At 46.4% G+C, this 23,991-nt stretch overlaps 1 protein-coding gene across 3 annotated transcripts in view; it reads right to left on the bottom strand.

The window, feature by feature from the left end:
- SLC4A5 (solute carrier family 4 member 5) overlaps positions 1-23,991 on the bottom strand; it is a 79,050-nt gene that overhangs the window by 46,199 nt on the left and 8,860 nt on the right. For 2 of the 3 annotated variants that reach the window (XM_074341345.1, XM_074341346.1), the window contains exon 3: positions 19,653-19,782. In XM_074341345.1, the coding sequence (XP_074197446.1) occupies positions 19,653-19,782 (130 nt within the window). Of the gene's footprint in view, positions 1-19,652; positions 19,783-22,795; positions 23,171-23,991 lie in introns of those variants that run through there. The other variant, XM_074341347.1, reaches the window with a different exon arrangement.

The raw sequence follows: 23,991 nt of genomic DNA, 5'->3' as shown, positions 1-23,991 counted from the left end.
TCACTCTGTCCCCCACTCCTCCCGATGCTTTCATGCTCAAGACAAAGTGGCATCAGAGAAGGACCCTAATAGGCATGAGGGGTACTTTTGGGGTGGTGGAAGTGTTCCAAAATTGGATTTGGGCTGGTTGCGCAAATCATTTAATTATACACTTAAAACAAGGGAAATTTATGGTATCCTGTAATAGTAGAGCTATTAAGAAAATTGTCAGCTGGACCCTAGTCACCTGTCAACTGGTCACACGTGTGTTCAGCGTCGGCCTTAGGGGTGTAGTTTGCTGGGAGCAGGGGAGTATTTCCCCACGGGTCTACTGCAGGGCCTGAGGTTTCTGCAAGGCCCACTCTGGATTTTGGCTCTGAAAGTTCAGGTTATGAACGAAAAATACTGCGCGCCCGTATCAGTAAACAAAGAATGCTGGGCCATCAAGTCATCAGCCAACTCAGGATGCAGACAAGCAGGCAGCCCTGCCTCTGCAGCCACCCCCAGCAGTGCCCCCTGCGGGGACTCAGGATGGGACGCACAGGAGGCTGGCCCTCGATAGCCAGGTGCTCATCAAAGGAGTGATTTCAATCAGCCCTGACCTTTGTGCCTTCCCATACATAGAAAAGCACTAAAATCCAGAGCTATCTGGTTTTCTTTAATTAACAGTAATCTTTTGATGTTCCAACTACCTGGTCTTTGTTGTAAAAACTCCTATATATCCTGGCTCCTCCTCTACCTCTTCGGAGCGGTCCCTCCGGGCGATCTGAGAGGCTGTCATCCTGGGTTTGAAGGGTTTGAGTCCTCAGAAATGTCCATCGAATAAAACCTCAAGTTTTAGGTTGTGCATTTTATTTCAGTCGACAGGTTAAAATCCAAATGTCATTTGGGGAAGGAAAGAATTTGTCAACTGAAATAAATGCGCAGCCTAAAAGTTAAGAGTTATGTTTTATTTGGCAGGAGGACTTGGGCTGGGGTGACAGCCTCTCAGATCACTCTGAGGGACAGCTCTGAAGAGGTAGGGGAGGAGCTAGGAAATATAGGAGCTTTACAACAAAGACCAGGTGGTTGGAACAATAAAAGATTGCTTGTTATCTAAAGAAAACCAGGCATCTCAAGTTAAAGAATTTAGTGCTTTTCTGTGTACGGGAGGAAGCAAACATTTGGGTTCATTGAATTCATTCCTTTGACAAGCATCTGGCTATCTAGGGCCAGCATTCCGTCCTTTCTTATTCTGAGTCTCAGAATAAGACTGATGGTGCTCAGAGGGCACCATTGTGAGTGGCTGCAGAGGCTGGGCTGCAGGCCTGTCCTTACTGGGGGAGGGCGGCAGCCGCTGATGACTTGGTTTCAGCATTCTTTGTTTACTGATATGGTTGCAGTATTTTCATTCACAAATTAAATCAAGGATGTATAGGAATCTGTCCCTTCTAGAAGCCTTGGAATCACAGGCTAGGGTGGCAGGGCAAGTGGGAAGTCCTCGGATAGCCCTGTAGGGGGCAGCACGGGACAGCCTGGAGAGCCACCGGGAAGCAAGGTCTCCTGGTTGGAGATCTGTTAGCGAGCAGCTCAGCTTTATAAGATGTCAACCTCAAATTAATGGGTGACTTCAAGGTAGCCCAGTCAAAATCGCAAGGGAGTATTTTTGGGCTGTGACCATGTAATTCTAAAGTTCCTCTGAAATAGTAAATGTCTGAGAATGGTTGGGGAAAGTCTAAAAAAGAACAGGAATGGGGATGGAACATGATTTTAGCAGCTATAAAAACTTACTGAAAACCTTCAGTAATTAAAGCAGTGTAATTCCAGTCCAGTTACAGACAAAGGGATCAATAACACAAAAGTCCAGAAACAGACCTGAGCCCCCATGGGAGTCTGGGTTTTGTTTTAAAGATGACCAACCTAAAAATAAAAAACTTAAGTCCCTGCTTTGCATCAAACACTGTTAGATTCTATACGGATTAAAGGCCAAATACAAAAATAAATCTGTAATGGAATATTGCTGAGACTTAAAAAAAGAGGAAATATTGACGCATGCTACAATACGGATGAAACTTGAAGACATTATGCTAAGTGAAATAAACCAGTCACAAAAGGACAAAAACTGTGATAAGATTCCACTTATATGAGGGACTTAGAGGAGTCCAATTCATAGAGACGGAAAGTAGAATGGTGTTTGCCAGGGGCTCAGGGGAGCAGGGAAGGGGAGTTATTGCTTAATGAGTATAGAGTTTCCATTTTGCAGGATGAAAGAGTTCAGGAGATGGATGATAGTGATGGTTACACAACAGTGTGAATGTATCAGTGCTACCGTGCTGTGCACGTACAGATGGTTCAGATGGTAAAGCTTATGTTATATATTTTTTACCACAATCAAAATAAATAAATAACAATGTTAAAATCTATAAACAAAATATAAATATACTAGAAGAGAAAAGAGTATTCTTATATTCTTGGTTGTGGAGAAAGAATTCCTAAACAAGATGTAAAGCCATAAAGGAAAAAAATGGGCACATTTTGTTACATAAATAAACTAAGCTAAAATCTCTCTATAACAGTAAGACATAAATGAAATTCAAAGAAGTGCAACACATACAGAAAATATTTGCAACCAACAGGGTATCAGTGGACTGACATTTACATGGAAACAACCCAAATGTCCATCAATAGATAACTGGATAAAGAAGATGAGGTATATTTATACAATGGAATACTACTCAGCCATAAAAAGAATAAAATAATGCCATTTGCAACAACATGGATGGACCTGGCGATCGTCATTCTAAGTGAAGTAAGCCAGAAAGAGAAAGAAAAATGCCATATGGTATCGCTTATATGTAGAATCTAAAAAAAAAAGGACACAAATGAACTACTTATTATTTATAACTAAGATGATTGATTTCTTGAACATATGTGAGCACATTTGACTCTCCTTTATGATTGGATTACTGAATTCTGTTGATTCTTATTTTGTGGTTGGCTTTATTCCTTAGATAATTATGTAAGTTTAAAAAGCTAATACTCTAAACTGTTCTTAGAAACAATGAACAGTACATATATGGGCACTCAAAGACTGTATGTATGTATATGAAACATATGTGTGTATACAGTGTAGCCACACAGCCTTCTTGGAGTGGGGAACTGGGGAGTCTTTTTCAGTTTTGGCATACGTGTCTTTTGACCCAGCAGTTCGATTTTCTCAGAAATTGTTACAGGAATAGCATTCCACATCTGCACACTGTACTGTGTGTACCAGGAGACGCTCACTGCAGCTTTGTCCGTTCAGATGAAGAACTGGGAACCATCAGTTTTCAGTAGGAGGGGGCATGGTCACATCAGTTCCATCCATTCATGCTGCAGAACACCCCTCAGTGGTAAAAAAGCACGAGGGTGAACTATGTGTACTAACAGGATGCACAGTAACACCTCATTTTATGTAAAAAAGAAAAACACACACATGCATGCGTTTGTGTGTTTGCACATGGGTCTGACAATGCCCGGCATAAATTTTGGAAGGATCCCTGTCAAGTGGATTTAAATGTTTACTTCTGAGGGGAGGGGTGGGGTCGTTGGTGGGGGTACGGGTTAAGAGACTCTCACTCTACTTGAGTTAATTAGTGTAGTAAGGGCGCAGCCCGTGGGGCCAGACCACTAGGCTTTGAATCTCAGTGCTACCATTTACTAGCTGTAGACCTTGGGCAAGTTACCCAATCTCTCAGCACCCTTGTTTCCTTCAGGAGTAATCATAGTTCATAGCAATTAGAGAAGCACCTGGCACACAGCGCACACTTTGCTAGTGTCAACTATTGATGTGAAAATAATGAATATGGCTTTTGTAACTTTAGAAACAAGAAAATGAGAACGTAAAGGCATTCAAAGTGCTCCCAACCAGAAGACAACACAAGTGATATTCCAATGACTTCCGTTGTAGATCTGTGTGTACAGACATACCCGCGCACGCAACAGACACACAATTTTACACCAATGACACCATATCTAATGGATATCCTTTCATGTCTGTAAATATTCATATCATTTTAAAGACTCTTTAGTATTCCACTGTATGAGTGGACCACCATCATTGATATGAATGATCCTTAGTTGGTGATCATTTAGATTATTTCTTTATTTATATTCTTTTAAAATATTTTTATTTATTTATTATTTTATTATTTTATTTTGGTGGGAGGGAGTAATTAGGTTTATTTATTTTTAGAGGAGGTACTGGGCTTATATCCAGAAGGAACCCTACTACAGGATGACACCTGCACCCCAATGTTCATAGCAGCATTATTTACAATAGAGGAGGTACTGGGGCTTGAACCCAGGTCCTCGTGCATGCTAAGCATGTGCTCCACAACGTGAGCTATACCCTCCCCCCTATATATTCTTTAATTACACCCTTTATTACAAACAAGGCTGGTTTGAAAATCTCTGGCCTCTGCTTGATAAATTTCGTTACAATTAATTCTCAGAAGTTGAACTGCTGTGTCTGCACATTATTGAGTGTATGATGCACATTGTCAAACTGTTCTCCAGAAAAATGGTGCCAATTCATACTTGCACCAGTGGACAGGAGACCTCGCCTTTCTCGAAGTCTCTCAAACTAGTCATTCTTTTTCGCCTCTGTTCATTTGGTCATTGGAAAATTATATCATATTTGCATTCTTTTGATTACGAGTGAGGTTGAACGCCTTTTCCTTTGTCAGATTTCCTCTTTACACAATCGTGTGAGTATTTTGCATTATCAGTGTTTAACGTCCTGATTCAATACATTTACTTGAGATCAGTTAACCAGGAGCCTGATGGGGCCTTGGGGGCCTGGATGGACCCAGGATAGGGAGGTTTGATTAGAGGAGGCCTGGAAGGTAAAAACCTAAAACATGGAGTTAAGCATCTATTTGCCTCAGAAACTCACCAAGATGTAGTTGGTGTTTTTTTTTACCAGGCAAATATATTTGGGAGAACACGGTTTAAGTTACAATAGATCCAAGTCCGTATGCTATCAACACAAAGGTTTTCTAAAAGTTGTATTAAAATAAGGGTTTGCAAGGAAGAGATGAATGGACAGGTCCAAATGTTTTGGTCAGAAGCAGCTCATTCTTCTCCTTGAGAGTCTTTCTCCTATTTAATCACTCAAATTGCCCCCCTTTTCCTCTAAAAACACACAAGATAAATTACACTGTCTCCTTGCCATTAAGGACCCTTTTGCTGCTCCACAGCCTCACCCCATCCACCCAAAGTTGTGATGTGTCCCAGTGCATGGGGCCATTTGGGTTGATTGCTTTCCACAGTGTCTCACAAGCATCCTGGGTGGACTTGCAGGCAGTTCTCTCCCATGCATCCATCCTTCAGCTCCCTGCCTTACAAATGCAACTCCACCTGAAAAGGTGAGAGTTCACACCTCATTGCAGCATCCTTCTAGTAACCCCAGATAGCGAGGACGATCAGTCCTCCTCACTTCCCAGGACTTCAACTATTTGTACTGTTATAAGCAGCCACAAAACATTAGCTCCATACACAAACAGCCCAGGGCATCAACCCACCTAAGCACAGTCTGCAGAAAAGCAAACTTACCTGTTTCCAGATACAAGGCAGTCCCAAATCAGACCCCTGCTACTAGCATCCTGTGAGAACTTGATTTATTAAATTCCAGGAAACTCGACAGCTTCACTAGGGCTACCTCTTCTGTCTTCCTTGCAACTATCTTGGGAATCCAGGTATTGACACAGGATGCCCAAGACAAGGCGCTTAATTTTGTGCTTTTAATGGCTACAGCTGGACATTAAGCTCCCTGTCACCTGGAGTGGAACATGGAAACGTGCAGGACCCGAGATCTGCAGTCATGGTTTTCAGCTTCAGAGTCTATTAGAATTGCCCGGGGGGGTTTTTAAAAATACTGATGCCTGGATGGTCACCCCGCCAGGAGGGTGGCCTGGCCATGGAACCCCCAGGTTATTTGTGCCCTGAGACTTGATGAGCCTCTGCTCTGTAGCCACAGAGAACCGTGTGGCTCAGGGATAGTCTGGCCTGTCTGGGGTCCCAGTGCAGGCAAACAGCTCTGTGCACATGGGTCCCATTCTTTTTATAAAAGAGAGGACATGGCCTCTCTCCCTTAGGATGGCTCCGAGAACACCAGCTGAAAGGGTGGGGGAATTCCTGGAGCCTCCTTCCTAGTGTGGCCATTCCATGCGTTCATTTCTCTGATTGTATGACTACGGTACGTACTTACACCAGCATCTCTCCAACTTTCATGTGCCTACAGATCACCTGGGGAGCTTGTTAAAGTGCAGATTCTGATTCAGCAGGTCTGGGACAGGGCAAGATTCTGCATCCCTAACAAGCCCCCAGGCATGCTGTCGCTGCAGGTCTGAAGGTCGCCAGGATCGTGGTTCCACACTCACTATAGAATGTCCTCTTTTCTGTTTGTTTTCTAGATCTGACCCTTCTTTCTCCATCGCCCGGCAAGAGTGCCACTTCCCTGCATAGGCTCTCCTACTTACCCCACTTATCCTCCTAGAACAAACACCTAGGATCAGGCTCCCAAACTTAGGCAGGCATCAGCGTCACCCAGAAGGCTTGTGAAAATACAGATTACTGGGTCCTACCCCAGCGTTTCTGATTCCATGGGTCTGGGGTGGAAGGGAGGGAGTGCCAAGAATTTGGATACTTTTATCAAGTTCCCAGGTGATGCCAGTGCTGCCCAGCCAGGGGCCACACTCTAAGAACCACTATCCTCGGACGATGACTCTTAAACTTGGCTGCACACAAAAATACCTCAGATACTTTTAAAATCTTGATGAGCCTAAGGTCATGCCCTAGACCAACTTACATCAGAATGTCTGGGTGGGATCCAGGAAACTCTGCTACAGACTGCTCCGGGTAAAGTTCCTGACTTCTGGGGCTCAGGGTCTAAAATAACAGTTAATTGTAGTCAATTGTGTTTTCCAAATGTTTTGGTAAATACCTGCTTCCACAAATAGACATAGAGCTTCTTGAGGACAGAGAGCACTGTTTCCTGATGGTCCCCTGCCCAGACTATCCTGCTTGAGGGCAGTGAGGCCTTTCTGATTACTTGGGGTGAAGTCTGGCTGCGAGGAAATGACTAGGAAAAAGAGAGCTCAGCAACTGTGGGGTTTAAGTGTGTTTTAAAATACTCAGAATGATCTAAGCAATGATCATCAGAGTCTAGTAACATCACAAACACACACGCGGAGATCAGCCGGGCAGGAGCTGCCTTCTGATGGCAGCAGACACCATCATCTATGAATTAGTCTTGTGAAAAAGTCAGACAGTAATCAAGCAAGCCTGGACCCAACTATCACCTCCCAGGGAAGACAGGAGCAGAGGAACGTGTTACACAGCACCACAGGGATGCAAGTAACACAATTCAGAATGTGGAAAACCATACAGGACAAATGATGCAATTTCTCTAGCAATAGCTGCAATTGCAAGGGAAAGATAAAGGAGGAGGAACCTCTAGATTAAAAATGATGTAATAGATATATCTCCCAAATGCAATGTGTGAACCAGTTACATTAAAAAATATGAGATGATCTGGGACATATGGATACTGCCTGGACAATTAGTGGAAAATAAAGAATTATTTTATCTCAGGCATGGTGACACAATCATTCACATCATCTTTATGTCAGTCTTCCTCATATTTTAAGCTTTCTTTGTGTAATTCCTTCTCAATAAACTATTCCAACCATAGGAGGTAAGCTCTCATTTGAAGCAGAAGGCTACAATGGCTAAAAGCAAACAAAATATTGCTTGTAAAAATTTCAGGAAATGCAGCAATAAGGCGCTGTAAATAGATTAATTCCTCAAGTCATCTTCAATTGGCCACTATCTCTACATTGAGAATTAATGTGGTTGTTTAAACAATATAATGATGGATAAATTTTACTAATTTTTGCAAAATTACTATCTGAATGTTTCATGTTGTGTACATTTCCATGAAGTCAGGACTCAATGCTTTAGGGTGGCAAATAAATTCAAACCATTGCTCAAGAAAATGAATTGAGACTCACATATTCAAATCAAGTAAAAAATAATAATAATAAAAATAAAAATAACAAAAAATATGAGATGATCTGGGAAATATGGATACTGCCTGGATAATTAGAGGAAAATAAAGAATTATGATCATTTTTTTCAGATGTGACAATAATATTGTGCTTGTATTAGAAAGAAAAAGGCCTTCACCCAAAAGAATTGAAAACAGTGTCTTAAAGGTATTTTTGTACATCCATGTTCACAGGGGTATTACTCATAGTAACTAAAATGTGGAAGCACCCAGCTGTCTACCAGTGGATGAATGGATGGACAAAATGTGGTACATATGCATAGAGGAATATTACTGAGCCTTAAAAAGAAAGGGAATTCTGATACAGCTAACAACATGGAGGAACCTGGAGGACACTATGCAAAGTGAAACAAGCCAGTTATGAAAAGACAAATACTATATGATTCCACTTATATGAGGCATTTAGAGTAGTTAAAATTATACAGACAGAAAGTAGAACGTTGGTTTCCAGGGGCTTATCTTTTAGAATCACCTACTGACATATTTATAGATGGATTCACGTGGTGTCTGGGTTTGTGTCAGCCGAATCCAGTGTGTGTGTCTGGAGCAGTGTGTTGAAATGATGCACAACTTTGGCTATGAGTTAGCTGGTAACCGCTGAAGCTGGGTGATGGGTATGTTGTGGGGAGGTCATTCTACTATGTAATGAGGTGGGAAGCCCCATAAAAAGACCAGCAAGACCCCTAGGCAGGGCCACTGCTCTCCTCTTAGCACCGTCCGGTTCCCTGGCCCAGAGGCTCTATCTCACTTTTTGCCTCTAAAGCGGCTAACTTACACCTAGAATTCTATTGGTTCCCTGAGCTCACTTCTGATTGGTTATTACTCTCACTCCTGATTGGTCCATTTGTAGTACTTCATTTGCATGGAGCTCACTCCTGATTGGTCTATTTCTACAAAGCTTGTTCCTGGTTGGTCAACTTCTGTTGTACTTTATTTGCATATGATGTTGCAAAGTGTAAAACTGGCAGCCTATAAAGGCCTGTGTAAACCTATACACAGGGTCCAGAGCTTGGAGTGTTAACTCTTTTGGGCCTGCTGGCGTAATAAACCTGATTTCCTCAACTCTCTAAGTGCTGTTTAGTTTCTCACCCAGATCCATGTTGTTGGCACAACTGAGCTGTAACACCGAGCTGTGACACATTTTTCCGCAACAGTATCACTTTGAATTTTCCGTAATAAAACGTTTAACCACTTTTCAGAATGTATAAAGGAATGAGCTCTTTAAAAAGCCTCTGACCAAAGCCAGGCTTAAAAACTCCTGGAAGCCTGATAAGATGGTTAATGTGTAATCCCAAGCAACTCATTGCAAAGTGACCTTTATACCACAGATGGCTTCGAAAGTGGGGAATTAGAGTTGGAGAAGCAGGTCAAATGGAAAGAAAATCTCTGGGCTGGAAAAGGACTCTCAGAGATTTTTGTCCAGGCCAGGGGCAGGCGCCAGGGGCCCCTCCCGGCTGGGATGGAGCTGAATGGGACCTCAAAGAGTCACATGTCACAGAAAGCAGTTCTCAGTCATGCAAAGGGGATCTAGAACTGAGGCCTTCTCTGTAACTAGTAACTCGGTCATTGATACGATTAGAGGAAGTTGCTTTTCAGTTAATACCAAGAGTGGTAGAAAGCACCATGGGGCAAGTTACTAGGCGCCGCCAAACCACAGGATGTTGGAGAGGGTGGGTGTCCTTTAAGGATCTAGAAAAGGCTGAAGACAGAGACTTGAACTCTAGTTCCACCCTCAGATGGAAGCAAGTTATAACTCCCACTGATGCTGCCCTGGCCAGCATATGTACCAGTGGCTCTCAGCCTTAGCTACAGTAGGGTCATCTGGGGACCTTAAACAATTTCAGCATCCAGGCTGACCCCAGACTAATGACATCAGAACCTCAGCTGTAATTCAAAAAGACACCTGCACCCCAATGTTCAGCACTATTTACAATAGCCAAGACATGGAAACAACCTGGATGTTCATCTACAGATGACTGGATAAAGAACATGTGGTATACACATACAATGGAATACTACTCAGCCATAAAAAAGAATAAAAGAATGCCATTTGCAGCAACATGGATGGACCTGGAGATTGTCATTCTAAGTGAAGTTTTTAAGTCAGAAAGAGAAAGAAAAATATCATACACTATCACTTAGCTGTGGAATCTAAAAAAAGAAAGGACACAAATGGACTTACCTACAAAACGGAAACAGACTCACAGACATAGAGAACAAACTTATGGTTACCAGCGGGTAAAGAGGGTGGGAAGCGATAAATTGGGAATTCAAAATCTGTGCCTCTTGGCACAGTGATGGAGTGATGGAAATGTTAGCTATCTCAATTGTGGTGCTGGTCTCACTGGTGTATACGTCTATCAAAACTCATCAAATTGTTCACCTGAAATATGTGTAGTTTACTACACAGGAATCATGCCACAATAAAGGTGTTAAATTTTTTTTTAATTAAAAAATACTTTTTAAAAGGAAGACATAGGTCTTTGAGAAGCCAAAGCAATGAGCAGACCATTATATGTGGTTAGATAACACTAAAGTCTGGAATACACACACACACACACACACACACAAACACATATACACATACATACATACATAGCAATTAGAGCCAAGGTCCTTTCTTTCTGTACTTATTCTGCATGTCATTATCATTAAATTATGTCCTGGCTAATTTGTTTGTAAAAGTTCCCCTTAGGACACCCTGATTTTAAAGCTTTTTAAAAATGTAATCTCCTATAGAATGCAACCTTTAACGTTAAAGTTGTGTTGCCTCTAAACAGTTGCTTTAAGACTTATAATTGCATGAATTTGTTTCTTAGATGAAGTTTCCTCATAGAAAAGTTGTAAAGTACACACCCCCCTTGTGGGAATTCTTCATCTGTGTGGCCTTGCTGACTTTTATTCTGTAACGCTTCGCTGACTTTTATTCTGTAATGCTCTCATCCCCTCCACATCATCCGTCATCCTAAGAGACTTGACATCCATGTATTACTTACAAAGCATCAAGACACCAAGTTTTTGCTCTCTGCCTCAGGCCTGTTTGTAATAAATTTGGGGACTCTAAAATACTCATTTCTTAGAAGTAACGTGAAACCAGAAAGGCCCCCCAAGCCTCTTAGGTTATCCAACCCCAGACTAGACTCTGAAATTTGTCTTTTTATTGTCCCAGAGATGATTAGGTCCAGGGATACTGACTAACACTAACCAAGTTCATAAGGCTGATATATAAACCCAAAGGCCAATTTATTTAATTCACAATATAAAATACAATTTATAACAGTTATAGAGGTTGGTTATTCTTGTCTTTTAGTCCTTGCATTCTCTCCTTATAGGCAACCATACAGGAAATGTTCTAGTTAACATCAGAAAGTTATAGGATCAAAATGCGGCTTATTAACAAAGTGATTCAAATGTTTAACAGACTCAGGATAAGAGATCCCCCATCTCTGCAAATGAGATCTGCCTGGGACCGGGACCAGACAGGCGCAGACCTCTGTCTTAGACTGTTCTGGAATGAACCCCACAGCCTTCTGTGGTTGACTAACTCCCTGTGATCGAAAGTCTTTCTTCTCAAATCCTCATAACCATCCACAAAGTAGGTCTGCTACCTCTCTCATTGTGTAGGTAAGGAGACCCTTTGAAGATGAGGAGCTTTTCGTGGTCAAAACGGGTTTTGAGGGCAAGTCTTCTGACATGAGCGCCACGTTCTCATCACTTCACATGCACTGCCCTGGTTTTTAGTGATCTATGTGTATGAGCACACGTCTGCCTTTTACACTAGATCAGGGGTGGAAAAACCACCCTCTGAGAGTTAAAAGTGCACCACAGCTTGTTTTTGTATGGCTAGCTAGTTAGTGATCTTAAAATTTTTAAAGGGTTGTGAAAAAGAAGAATAAACAGGAAAAGGAAGAGGTATGGGCAAAGAGCCTAAAATATTTGCTAGCTGGCCCTTAACAGAAAAGTTTGCAGACATCTGCACCAGATGGTAAGCATTTCAAGAACAGGTTCATACTTTACTCTTTTTAATTCTCCCACAGGACCTAACACAACGTCCCCTAAAAGGTTTTTCGAATGAAAAGAAGAAAGGTGTGGTGGATAAGACAAATGTTCCGAAGCTGTCCTGGATCCACAGGATAGCGCTTCCACTGGAATCAGGGCCTCTGAGGCCTGGGGGAACCTCTCCCTGGGACTTGGTCCAGGTTCTGATTCATATAAAATCACTTTTTACCTCCTGGTATATAGCCGAAGAAAATAAAAACACTGATTAGAAAGGATATATGCCCCTCACCACTATATTCATTGCAGCATTATTTACAATAGCCAAGATATGGAAGCAACCTAAATGTCCATCAACAGATGACTGGATAAAGAAGAAGTGGTATGTTTAGACAATGGAATATATATATATATATACACACATACACATACACAATGGAATATTACTCAGCCACAAAAAGAAATTTTGCCACTTGCAACAACATGGATGGACTTAGAGGGTTTTATGCTAAGTGAGGTAAGTCAGAGAAAGAAAAATATTGTATGATTTCACTTACATATGGAACCTAAAAACAAAACAAATGAACAGACATAACAAAACAGCAACAGAATCACAGATACAGAGAACAAATAGGTGGTTGTCAAAGGAGGTGGGGGTGGAAGGAAGAGAGAAATAGGTGAGGGAGGTCAAGAGATGCAAACTTCCAGCTGCAAAATAAATGCGTCACAGCTGTGAAATGCAGAGTGTGGGGAATACAGTCAAAAACTGCATAGTAACTTTGTATGGTGACAACTGGTGACTAGACTTATCGTGGTGATCATTGTGAAACGCAGACAAATATTGAATCGCTGTAGTGTGCAACAGGAACTGACACAGTGTTGTAGGTCCTTCATACTTCAAAACCAAACAGGCAGACTGATAGTAAGAAGGATCGGATTTGTGGTTGCCAGAGGCAGGGGGTGGGGGGGCCGGAAATTGGACGAAGGCAGTCAAAAGGGACACACTTCCGTTATAAGGTATAGATGTACTGGGATACAACGTAACCACGATCAGAGTAAGTAACGCTGCTGTGTGTTATATCCGAAAGTTGTTAAGAGAGTAAATCCTAAGAATTCTCATCACAAGAAAAAAAAATGTTTTCCCTCTATTTCTTTAATTTTGTATCTATGAGATGATGGATGTTCACTAACCCTATTGTGATAATCATTTCATGACATAGATAAGCCAAATCATTACGCCGAACACCTTAAACCTATACAGTGCTTTATGTCAATTACGTCTCAATAAAACTGGAAGAAAAAAAACCACTTTTTCCAGCTTGTGCAGCATAAGCATCAGGTATCAGTGTCTGACTAGTGGAGAGAGAAGGAAAGACCATGTTAGACATTGGGTGTCAGAGCAGCTTGATAATGGCGAATAGCATGATCATTCAGACCCACAGGTAAGCATCGAGTCAAAGTCAAACAGCCGTAAGATCTTTGATCTGACCGGAAGTCTCCTTGCATGATTCCACTACAGTAAGACGGGACGGCCAGGGCCTGGAGCTGCTTCCCGGCCTCAGGACCGCTTGCAACTCCCCCAAGTCAGCTCTTCTACTCTCCTCTCTCTTCAAACGAGAGACCAGTCTGGAAATCATCAGCCCAGGACTCTTTGAGCCCAGGCTAGGAGCCCCCAAACCTCGCTGTAACTGCCCTGCCCTCTGCTCATCCAGGCCTGGCGCAGGGGAGAGGGGTGGGCCTTCCTGGCTGGGGGAGCCCTCAAACTGCACTCTCCCTCCCCTCTCTGCTTCTTGCATTTTTAAACCACGGTCTTTTGTCTGGCCCCTTTCTCTCAGCGTTCAGTATGCTCAGACAAAAATCAAAAGCCTCCCTTGACCCATATTTGCCTTGACAGACTCCTACCTTCACAGGCAAGCGCCTGAGAACTGTCCAAAGGAACCCACCTTTGTCCTCCTGATGCTCGTCTCCACCGTCTGTCCCTGTCCCTCCCCCAAGACTGCTGCGTCCCTCCATCCTGTGGGTACTCTTCAGTTCTTCCCCCACTTCTTGGCCACTCTCCCCATCTTGAATGTCTCCTGCCTCTGGTTTCCTGGACACAAAACTCTTCTCAACCCCCTCCTACCTCTCTGGCTGCTCCTCAGTCTCCATCGTGGGTCCCGCTTCCTCTGCTCATCCCGCAAATGGGCAGTTGGTGTTCCTGGGGGCTCTGGCCTGGGCGCTCCCCTCACTTCACAGACCTTGGGGGCAACCTTATCCTTGTCCAATGGCTCTCCACTCAGCTCCAGACCTCTATGTCTACATAGTGACCGGCTGGACACCCCTACTTGGAGTTTTCTCAAACATAGTATGTTCAAAATGGAACTCATCATCAACCTCCCCCCTAAACAGAACAAAATGAAATATCCAACACAACAGAACCTTACTACTCCTCTTGTGTTTCCTAAATGGATTCCATGAGGTACCCACTTGCTCAAGCTGGGAAATGGGGCATCTCCCTGGCTATCCTTCCCCACGTGCCCTCTGTCATTAAGTCCTGTCAATCCCACCTGGTAAGATGCGACTCAAATCCAGGACCAGTGGTTGCCAGGGGTCAGGGAGGAAAGAGGGGTGAACAGGCAGAGCACAGAGTTTTTAGGGCAGTGAAACTATTCTGTATGGTACTATGATGGTGGATACGTGTCATTACACAATTGTCCAAACCCACAGAAAGCACACCACCAAATGTGAACCCTAATAAACTATGGACTTTGGGTGACAATGATGTCAGTGTAGGCTCATCAGTAGTGACAAAAGTACCACTCTGGTGGAGGATGCAGATAATGGGAGAGGCTGTGCATGTGTAAGGGCACATGGGAACTCCGTCCCTTCTGCTCAGTTTTGCTGTGGATCTAAAACTGCTCTAAATAATAAAGAATATTTAAAAGGAAAAAAAAATATATACATGTACATGTTTGAAAAAAAAAAAGCTGTCTCAAATCTACCCCTTCTCCCTATTTCCACTGTCAACATCTTGGCTCAAAATCTCATCACCTTTCACCTGGACCAGCCTCCTAACTGGCCCAGTATTGTCTCCTTTTGTACATTCTTCACAATGAAACCCGAGTGATCTCTCCCAAGCAGATGGTCCTGTCCATCTCTCACTCCAAACCCCTCAGTGGTCTCCAAAGCTCTCAGCATCAAGCTCAAACTCCACAACATGGTCTGCGTAGGACCTGCAAAGATCAGCCACTCCCTCTGTGGTCCAGCTGCAGGAACTTCCGCCCCTTCCTCTATGTCTGTTTCTTCTGCTCTAGGGGCCCCTTCCCCCTTCCATACCCTCTCCTGCCTGACTTTGAGCCATTCTTCAGGTGTCTGTGTGAACCCCTCTTCTTCCTGGACGCCTTCCGTGAGCCCTCCTGTCTGGGATAGGTCCCCCTATGCTGTGATTTTTCAGCATCCCCATCAACAAATGTCTGGTTATCACCTCTGTGCCCTATTAGACTGAGACCCAAGTGAGCAGGAATGGATTCTGACATGTTTTTGGTATCTCTAAGCACCTGGCTCTGGGCTTACAGACATTAAACCCTTAGTAAAGAGTAGTTGCATGAATGAGTGAGGTTTGTGGACTTCTGTGCTAAGAATTCTCAGCTCTCTGTTCTGCTTTCTACATAGAAAGGGCAGCTCTGGCCCCACAAGGGTGATCCCGGGTGAGAGGTGAGACCAGAGGGCTAGGATGCCTTCTGCCCCAGGCTAAGAGGGCAAATGGTGGTGGGCGAGCACTCTGCAGGACTGTGAACAGGAGCGGTTTCAGGGCTGAGACAGAGTTCCGGCTGTCTCCTCCATCCTGCACAGAGCGAGAAAGCATCCCTGCCTATGTGCAGAGAACCATTCAGGGCTCTTGAAAACGCGCTGATCTGGTCTGACCCGACTAAGCTGACCTATTTCTCCTGCCTCTCTTTCTGCCCTTTCCTGGTCATTGCAGGGATGTATTTAGGACATATGTGTCTCATAGGAAAAGAACATTCCAGCAAGTTCATGCTTTTGGTCTGCTCTGAGTTGAGATCGGAGGCAGCCTGGATTTGGAGTTTGCTTTCAGAGCCCATGGAAGGCTCTAAGCTTTGGTTATTTTCGAGTGATCCCAAAGGGCCCTCCACACTTGGCCGAGTTCCAGCTCAGATCAGTCTCCTTCCCTTCCTCCCCTGCAGCCAGGCACCTTCAAGGTTGACAGAAGGTGGAATTCTGGGTAAATTGGTTGCCGGTAGTGAGGGGGTCCGCCCCACCCCACCGGACCCAACCCTCCCTTCAGGCAAGGTCAGTATCAGCAAACAGCCAGCTGCATTCCCCTCCCGGGAATGCTAAAGAGACAGACTTAATAAAAATCTATCTTATTAACAGCCTGACCTACCAGCATTGATCACATCAGAATGACGCCCGCACACACAGTTCCCAGCGTGCACACAGGGGCAAGGCTCAGTGGAGCTCAAAAGGCGATTTAAATCCGTCCAGGGGTGATTCCTTTTCCAAGGGCCTGAAACATCCCCCAAACTAATAACCCCTAGAAAAGCACCGCCGGGGAAAATTCCTTGCGGATTTGAGATTTTCACTGTTAATCTCCTAACTCAATAAAGCAAACACTCCTGCAACAAATGAAATACTTGTGTTCAAGGGTCCCCTCCCCCATCCCCTTTGATGCTGGTGTAGACCTGCACCCCTCTTAGGGCCCGAGTGTCTGTCAGGGGTTGTTCCCTTCCTCCCATCATTTTCTCCTGTTATTCCAAGAAGGCCCAGACCCACTTGGCTTCGCTGATTCTTGGGTTCTGGAAACTTCTGAGACCTCTGGCTTCTCAGCATAGATCACACAGCCTGTCAGCTGAGGGAAATTCTTCCCATTCTTTGGTGGGAGTGACAGGCCCCACACAGGCCCCAAGCACCTCTCCTGTTGCAGTTTGCCTGAAGGAGCCCCCAGCATAGCTGTCCGGGCCAAGGTGGGCTTGTTGGCCCACAGCCAGACCCTTGAGGTCAGAGGCTCACTGCTCAGACCTCAAAAGTGAGCTGCAAAATGGCAGGGTGAGCTGGAGGGAAGGTCAAAGGAGGCTGGGGTGGAGAAAGGAGCTGAGAGACGAGGCCTGAGCGGCTCTCCTCCACCGCTTCCGGCCCGGCGCTGGCCCTCACGCTCCTCCTTTCTCAGCTCTGCCTGGAATTGGGTTCGGCCATTTAACCTCTTCCAGTCACCGCTTTCCTGTCACTGTCAGTTTGGGGTCCACTTGGGTTACAGTGGGACCCTTCCAGGGTAATCCCAGGCCCCTTTGTGTCTTACAGGGATACTTGTTTCAGAAACACCGTGATCTACAGCGTCTCACCTTCATTGTAGGGTCTACAGAGCCCAGGGCTCTGGGGAGCCGTGCTCAGAGATTAGAAGCTGGGTGTGTTGTCTCTGGCGACAGTTGTGTCTCTAAGGCCGTGAGGTGCCAGTGAGAGGCCCTCATGGAGCATCTGGTCCTGGTAACCACGCCAGGGGGCTCTGAAGGCAGAGCTCGCCCAGGTGGGGAGATGGCGCCGTCTCCCTGCTGGGCCTTGGCGAGCACCTTCTCAACGTCCCTTCTCTCCACATGCCCACCTTGGACAGGAAGGGCACTTGCCCGAGGGAGCCACGAGCCCCGCAGAGGCATTAAGCCACAGCAGCCCAGTCTGGGCCCTGGTCATCTGAGATGTCCTCCCCTCCCTTACCAGCCCTGGGTAGATGTCCTAGGCTCTGCGGCTGTCCCCAGGTATGTCTCACACCAGTAGACTTGCTTCCAGACTTATGTCCTCAAGTGGAAATCAACAGAGTCCCTGGAAGATGGAGGAAGGGGGCGGAAGTGGCTGAGAAAATGGGCGGGAACAGGGCAAAGTGCGTAAGCCCTCCGACTGGAGGGTCAGGCAGGCCTGGGCTGGAGTCCACACTCGGCTACCTGCACGGTCTGACCCTTGCAAGCTATCTGCCCCTCTAAACCTCACTACCTTCCTCTGTGAAGGAGGGATAATAATAATTCCCGTCTCCTGAGGGTTCAAATCGCAGCGGAATGAGATGGAGCTGCGAACTGTTGGTTTAGCACGGAGGAAGGGCTCACTGCCCTCACTTCCAGACATGGATTGGGCCCAGCCAGGAGGCTGGGAGTCCATTCTTTCTTGCAGGCCTGCAGGGATTTGCTAGTCACCCAATGGCCTCTTTTTAAGGGAGAGATTGGAGGGCAGAAGCTTGGGGATACCTGCTCCTTCTCGCTCTATAGAGTAAATACGGAGATGAGCGAGGTTGGTGGGTGAGGAAGGAGCCCAGGCCGTGAGGGGGCAGCTCCAGGTTCTGGGTGTCATGGTGGCCCCCGTCCTGGGCACAGCTGGCACTTGGTCCCCATGTGTTCTCAGCTGGGGCAATGTTAGCCCCAAGGAGGCAAACACTGGTTCTTAGCAGAGCAAAAAATGTTTACAGTATTACAATGGTTCGTGGCACGCCAAAGCTCAACCCTACCTGACAAAATCTAATTCTTTAGTATTTCATTGCTCTCATTAGAAATAAATTAAATTCTAATTTAACAAGGTTAATTTAAATTAAAATTTTCTAGGCGGTTGGGGTGGGGCGAATACAAAAAAAGGTTGAGAAACACTGGGACACTCGGTCTTACAGACTCTCTCAACTTCCGTCCCAGGGCCCCTCCTCCTCCCCCAGCCCCTCCCGCTGCCTTCTACTGTCTTCTTCCTTCTCCTTGGCTCCTTGGCTTTGGCCCTGCTGATGGCCTTGGTCAGTCTGGAGGCCGCTCTGTCCCAGTCTCTGGCACTGGGTACAGCCAGCATCACTCCTTACCCTGATTCCCCCTTGGCTCCCGTGACTTCCCTATGTGGGTTCCCTCCAGGCTTCAGGCTCTTCCCTCCCCTTCTACTGCCGCTAAACACACCGCTCTCTCTGCTACCCAACCCCCCACATGCATGCCTTCAGAGCTCCCCTCTGCTTGTCCTGCCCCAAACTCCGCCAAGTCCCTTTTCTTTTTTATTTTTCAAAAAAATTTTTTTCTTTTGTTTGTTTTTGTTTGTGGGGAGAGAATTAGGTATTTATTTATTTTAATGGAGGTGCTGGGGATTGAACCCAGGACCTTGTGCATGCTAAGCGTGTGCTCTACAACTCAGCTGTACCCTCCCCACCACCCCTTTTCTTCAGTGGCCCACTGGACCACCCCATCTGGAGTTTTCCCAGCGCACGGTCTCCTTCCTCCAGGAAACCCGCCCTGTCTACCCCAGCCCGCTTGGTCCCTTCCCTTCTACAGCATTTAGTTTGAGCCATTTGACATGAAAGAATATATGCCCTTGTGTTATTCTCTCATGGTTTCAGGGATGTCTGTGTACCGTCCCACTTGGATTTTAATTTCTTCGAGGATAAGACAATGTCCTAAGTTTCTGTTTGCTCCTTAGTGTCCAATCCAATTCCAGACACCAAGAAAGGCAGGTAGGAGTGTCTCTGGGGGCCAGGAAGTGCGCTGGCGGAACTCAAGGTGCCAGATGCCACTGGTCAGTTGAGCGTGGGCCCACGTAGACTACAGTGGGAAGCCCCCTCTCCCTCCCTCCTGGGGTTCTGCCTCACCTGGCCGACTCCTTCCACTCCATCTGGTCTCCATCATGCTGCAGTGTGTCCATTTCTGTGAAGAGGGTGGGGTTGGGAGCCTCATCTTCCTCCCCCAGGATGTCCTGGAGCTGCTCAGCAGCTGGAGACCCTGCAGAGAGAGGGCGGCAGGCCCTGCTGAGTGCCCCGTGGCCGGTGCAGGGCTGCGAGGCCGGCTGAAATGCAGCAGAAGCCAGGTGCAAGGGGAAAGTATTTCCTAATTCAGTAAAAGTCCAGCTTCTGGCCCAAGCTAGACTCAAGCCTCTGTGGTTGGATGTGGGTGAGAAAGTCCTAGAGATAAAAAAGATGAAAGGATTTGGTTGGCATTCAGACTCCAGGGTCTTGTAGTTGACCGTGAGGAAGGATGGAAAATGGCCCAAGCCAGGCCAGCATCAAGGACAGGGAAGAGAACAGGGAAGCGAAGTGAGAAAAACCCTGACCAACTTCAGCACAACAAACCCGGAGGGATCCCCTTCCCCACTGGCCCCAAACCAGTCACCTCCCAACATTGGCCTTGAAGGGGCAACCGGCCGTGTGAGAGGGTGTGCTTGCCCCAGGGTGTCACAGGGGCCCACCATCTTCATGGGCGAGGGGACAGCCTGTTCCTGAGCTCCCCATCTGCTGTCCAGCTGCCCAGGGGACTTCACCTCCTGGAGGTCCCTCAGGCCCCTCAAAAGTCAGCATTCCGACACAGAACACACATCCTTCCCCAAACATGCCCCTCCACCCTCCCACCCTTCCTTCCTTTCTTTCTTCTCTCCTTCCTTTTCTCCTTCTTTCCTTCTTTCTCTCACTCAATATTTAATGAATGCCTACTATGTGCCAGGCATTGTTCTAAATAAAGAACAATGTTTTATTTGGAAAACAAAGCAGTGGAGAAGGCCCAGCAGAGACAGACAATAAACAAGTAAGCGAATCCATAAACAATCATGTCAGGAATTGATAAGTGTTCTGGGAATAAATTCAATAAACAGATCACAAAGCTATACTCGATGGCATGGTCAAAAAAGGCCTCTCTGAGGAGGGTGTCTTTGAATTGTGACTTGACAAATGAGAATAAGCCACTTCTGCATATCTGGAAGAAAAGTGCTCCGAGTTTTCCGAAGACCGAGGTGGGGATGTGCTGTCGGTGTGTCTAGAGCGTGTGAGCAAGAGAGAGACCTATCGCCCGACGTCGAACGCCTTGCTGGGCCCACTGTGCGCCCAGCTGCACAGGCTAGGCTCCCTGGCGTCACCCGCACCCCACCTCTTCCTCTCGCCTCCACTCCCACATGAAAAGTTTTTGAGAATACTCTCCTTCCTCATCAATCCTCGCTGACCCCCAGTTTATCATCCCCTTCAGTCCGCACTTTTTTCTCCGTGGATCCCAATGGTCAATAATTCAACCACTCTGTCATCACGCTCTTCACTCCTACTCCTTGATTTCCTGATAAAACCAAGCAGCCAGTGCCCAAACAGGAAATCACTGGCCCAGTCTCTGCCCCTGCAGGTGTGTCCTGGGGTAGAGGGAGAGGCAGCGTGGTACAGTGGATGGGGGATGCAGGGTACACAGTGAGCTTAATCCAGCCAGACAAGGGTGCGAATTCAGAGCTGCTACTTACTGATGAATAAACTCAATCCGAGTGAACAGGACTGCTGGGGGAAATAAATCAGACAAGGAGAATAACACATGTGACACAGGGTCAGGGATGTAATGGGTGCTAATCCCCCTGCCACCACCCCGAGCACCTGGGCTCATGACCCCTTCTGCAGAAAACTGCCCAACTGTGCAAATGGGGGTGCCTGTCTCACAGGCCTCCGAAGGCAGCCACTCCCGCTTATCCTTGTCAGCACCCTTTCCCAGGTCCCTCGATGCCATCCCCAACCTTTGCTCCTCTCTTCAAGCCTCAGCTTTTGGTTTGTTTTTGAGGGGTTTTTTGATATATATTTTTTGTTGAAGTCTAGTCAGTTTACAATGGTGTGTCAATTTCTGGCGTACAGCACAATGCTTCAGTCAGACATACACATACATATAGTCATTTTCATATTCTGTTTCACCATAGGTTACTACAAGATACTGAATGTAGTTCCCTGTGGTATACAGTAGAAATTTGTTGTTTATCTATTTTATAGACAGTAGTTAGTATCTGCAAATCTCAAACTCCCAAATTTATCCCTTCCCATCCCCTTCCCTCCTGTTTTCTATGTCTGTGAGTCTGATTCTGTTTTGTAAATAAGTTCATTTGTCTTTTTTTTTTTTTTAGATGCCACATATGAGTGATATTGTATGGTATTTTACTTTCTTTCTCTGGCTGACTTCACTTAGGACAATAATCTCCAGGTCCATCCAGGTCGCCTGGCCAACTCCAAGGAGTCATGCTGCTCTCTGGGCAGCACCAGCATCTGTTGTACATGTGAGTTAGAAATAATTTTACTAGCAGAAAATACTATCAATTTATCTGTATATGGCTCAATGGACTGCATTTATTTAAATGGACTTTATTTCTGAGTTTTTCTACTACCTTAAACATACATCCTTTGATTGACTTATTGATTGCAGACACTTGCTAACAGACATCAAAAGTTTAAGGATATTTTATAGAAAAAATTTAACAACTGAACACATAACCTTCTTTCTTTAAATTGGGAGAAGACTAGGACTGCTTGATTCTGAGAAGGCACATCAGTTCCCCATGGGATCAGAGTTCAAGAACTACCCTTTTAAAATGTAGCTTTGGTCATGCTACTCTCCAGGAGAAAAACATTCAGTAGCTCTCTGTTAACTAAAGCCTAGGGTCTATGACATGGCTCCAAGCATTCCTTGTGATCTGGCCCTAAATTGCCTTGGTAGGTCCTATCGTGTCCCTCACTAGGCACCCTTGGACTCCAGCCACCCTGGACCCCAGACACTCTGACCCCAGCCACCCCTGACCCCACGCGCCCTGGACCCTGGCCGCATCAGACCACACGCAGTTCTCCCAAGAGGAGGGCACATCACTCCTTGGACCTTTGCGCCTACCACTCCCCAAATCTGGTATCCCCTTCCCCTTCCAAGGCCAGGCCAGACCAAATAAGTGGGACAGGCGTGCAATGGTGAGACAGGGCAGAGAGCAGGATGCTTGAACCAGCCCTGCCTGGGGCATTACCTGCTCCCTGGAATAGCCGAGCGCTGGGGTCTCCGGCTGTGGGCGCTGCCTCTGGCCCCAGCCTGTTCCTGCTGCCGCCGCCCTGGCTGCTGCCTCCACACGTCCTCTTCCCCACTGGCAGGGCACAACAGACTCACTTTTGTTTCCAGTTAAGCAGCAGGGGAGGTGTGGGGAGAGGAGGAGAGAGAGAGGAGGGGGTGGCGAGGGAGGAGAGAGACAGAGAGAGAGAGAGAGAAGGAATGCGTGAAAGACTGGGGAGGTGGAGAGAGAGGGTTATATGTGAGAGAAAAGAGATGTAGTGTGAAAGAAAAAATGTGTTGAAAGTGAATTAAAGATACTGTGAATTTAAGAGAACTGTGTGAGAGAGCGTTCTCAGGTGCACTGGAGGGACAGTCTCAGTGGCTGGGCAGAAGCCACTCCCCCCACAAAAGGCAGCCAGCACCCACAGGCAGGGGTGCGGGGAGGGGGGTGTGCTGGGGGACGGGGAGCCCTGAGGACAGGCAGAACTGGCCCCCTCCCTCCCCCATGAGCCCTCCCCACCACACCCCGGGGCTCTCCCGCCCCTTTATAAAGACAGAAGTGGGCTCTGCCTTGAGACCCCCGGGGGCCTCCTGAGGGGCCTGGCTGGGTGGGCTCTCTCTGGGTGGGGGTGGGGCTGTGGGAGGAGGGGTGCTGGAGGGTCTCACGTTTGACCACAAGCACCTAGTCAATAATCTCCCAGGGAGCTGGTTTCTCTCCTTCCCCAACTTTAAGCCCAAATTCCTGATCCCTTCTCTCTTAGTCTGCGTCTAAGACAAAATGCCAAATAGCATCACTCAGTGGGTGTTTTCTCAGAGCCCACGGACTGCAGGAACTGGTCACTTCAGGGTGTGTGGTGAGCCCCCGAGAGAATTATTCCTCTCAGCTGAGAAACTCCTAATCTCCTGGGTTCGGCTCAACAACTGCTTACTGAGTACTTAGAATGTGCCAAGGTTGACTCGAGGTCATGAGTGGCTGCGGCTCCAAGGAGCTGTGAACCCTGAGTTTGCTAAGTCTGAGAGCTGGGAGGGGGCTTAGCCGTGGCTGAGTCCAAACCCTTCATTTCACGGGTGAGAAAACTGAGACCCAGTTTACAGCACCGAAGCCCCAGCAGGCCCCAGGTTAGGGGAGCTCAGAGGAGAGCGGTCTGCTGAAGCCCTGCGCCCCCGCGAGGCCCC

The sequence above is a fragment of the Camelus bactrianus genome, chromosome 15 (assembly GCF_048773025.1).
Source record: "Camelus bactrianus isolate YW-2024 breed Bactrian camel chromosome 15, ASM4877302v1, whole genome shotgun sequence".
Taxonomy (NCBI): domain Eukaryota; kingdom Metazoa; phylum Chordata; class Mammalia; order Artiodactyla; family Camelidae; genus Camelus; species Camelus bactrianus.
The sequence above is the reverse complement of the archived record's forward strand: the minus strand, read 5'-3'. Positions and strand labels throughout refer to the sequence as shown.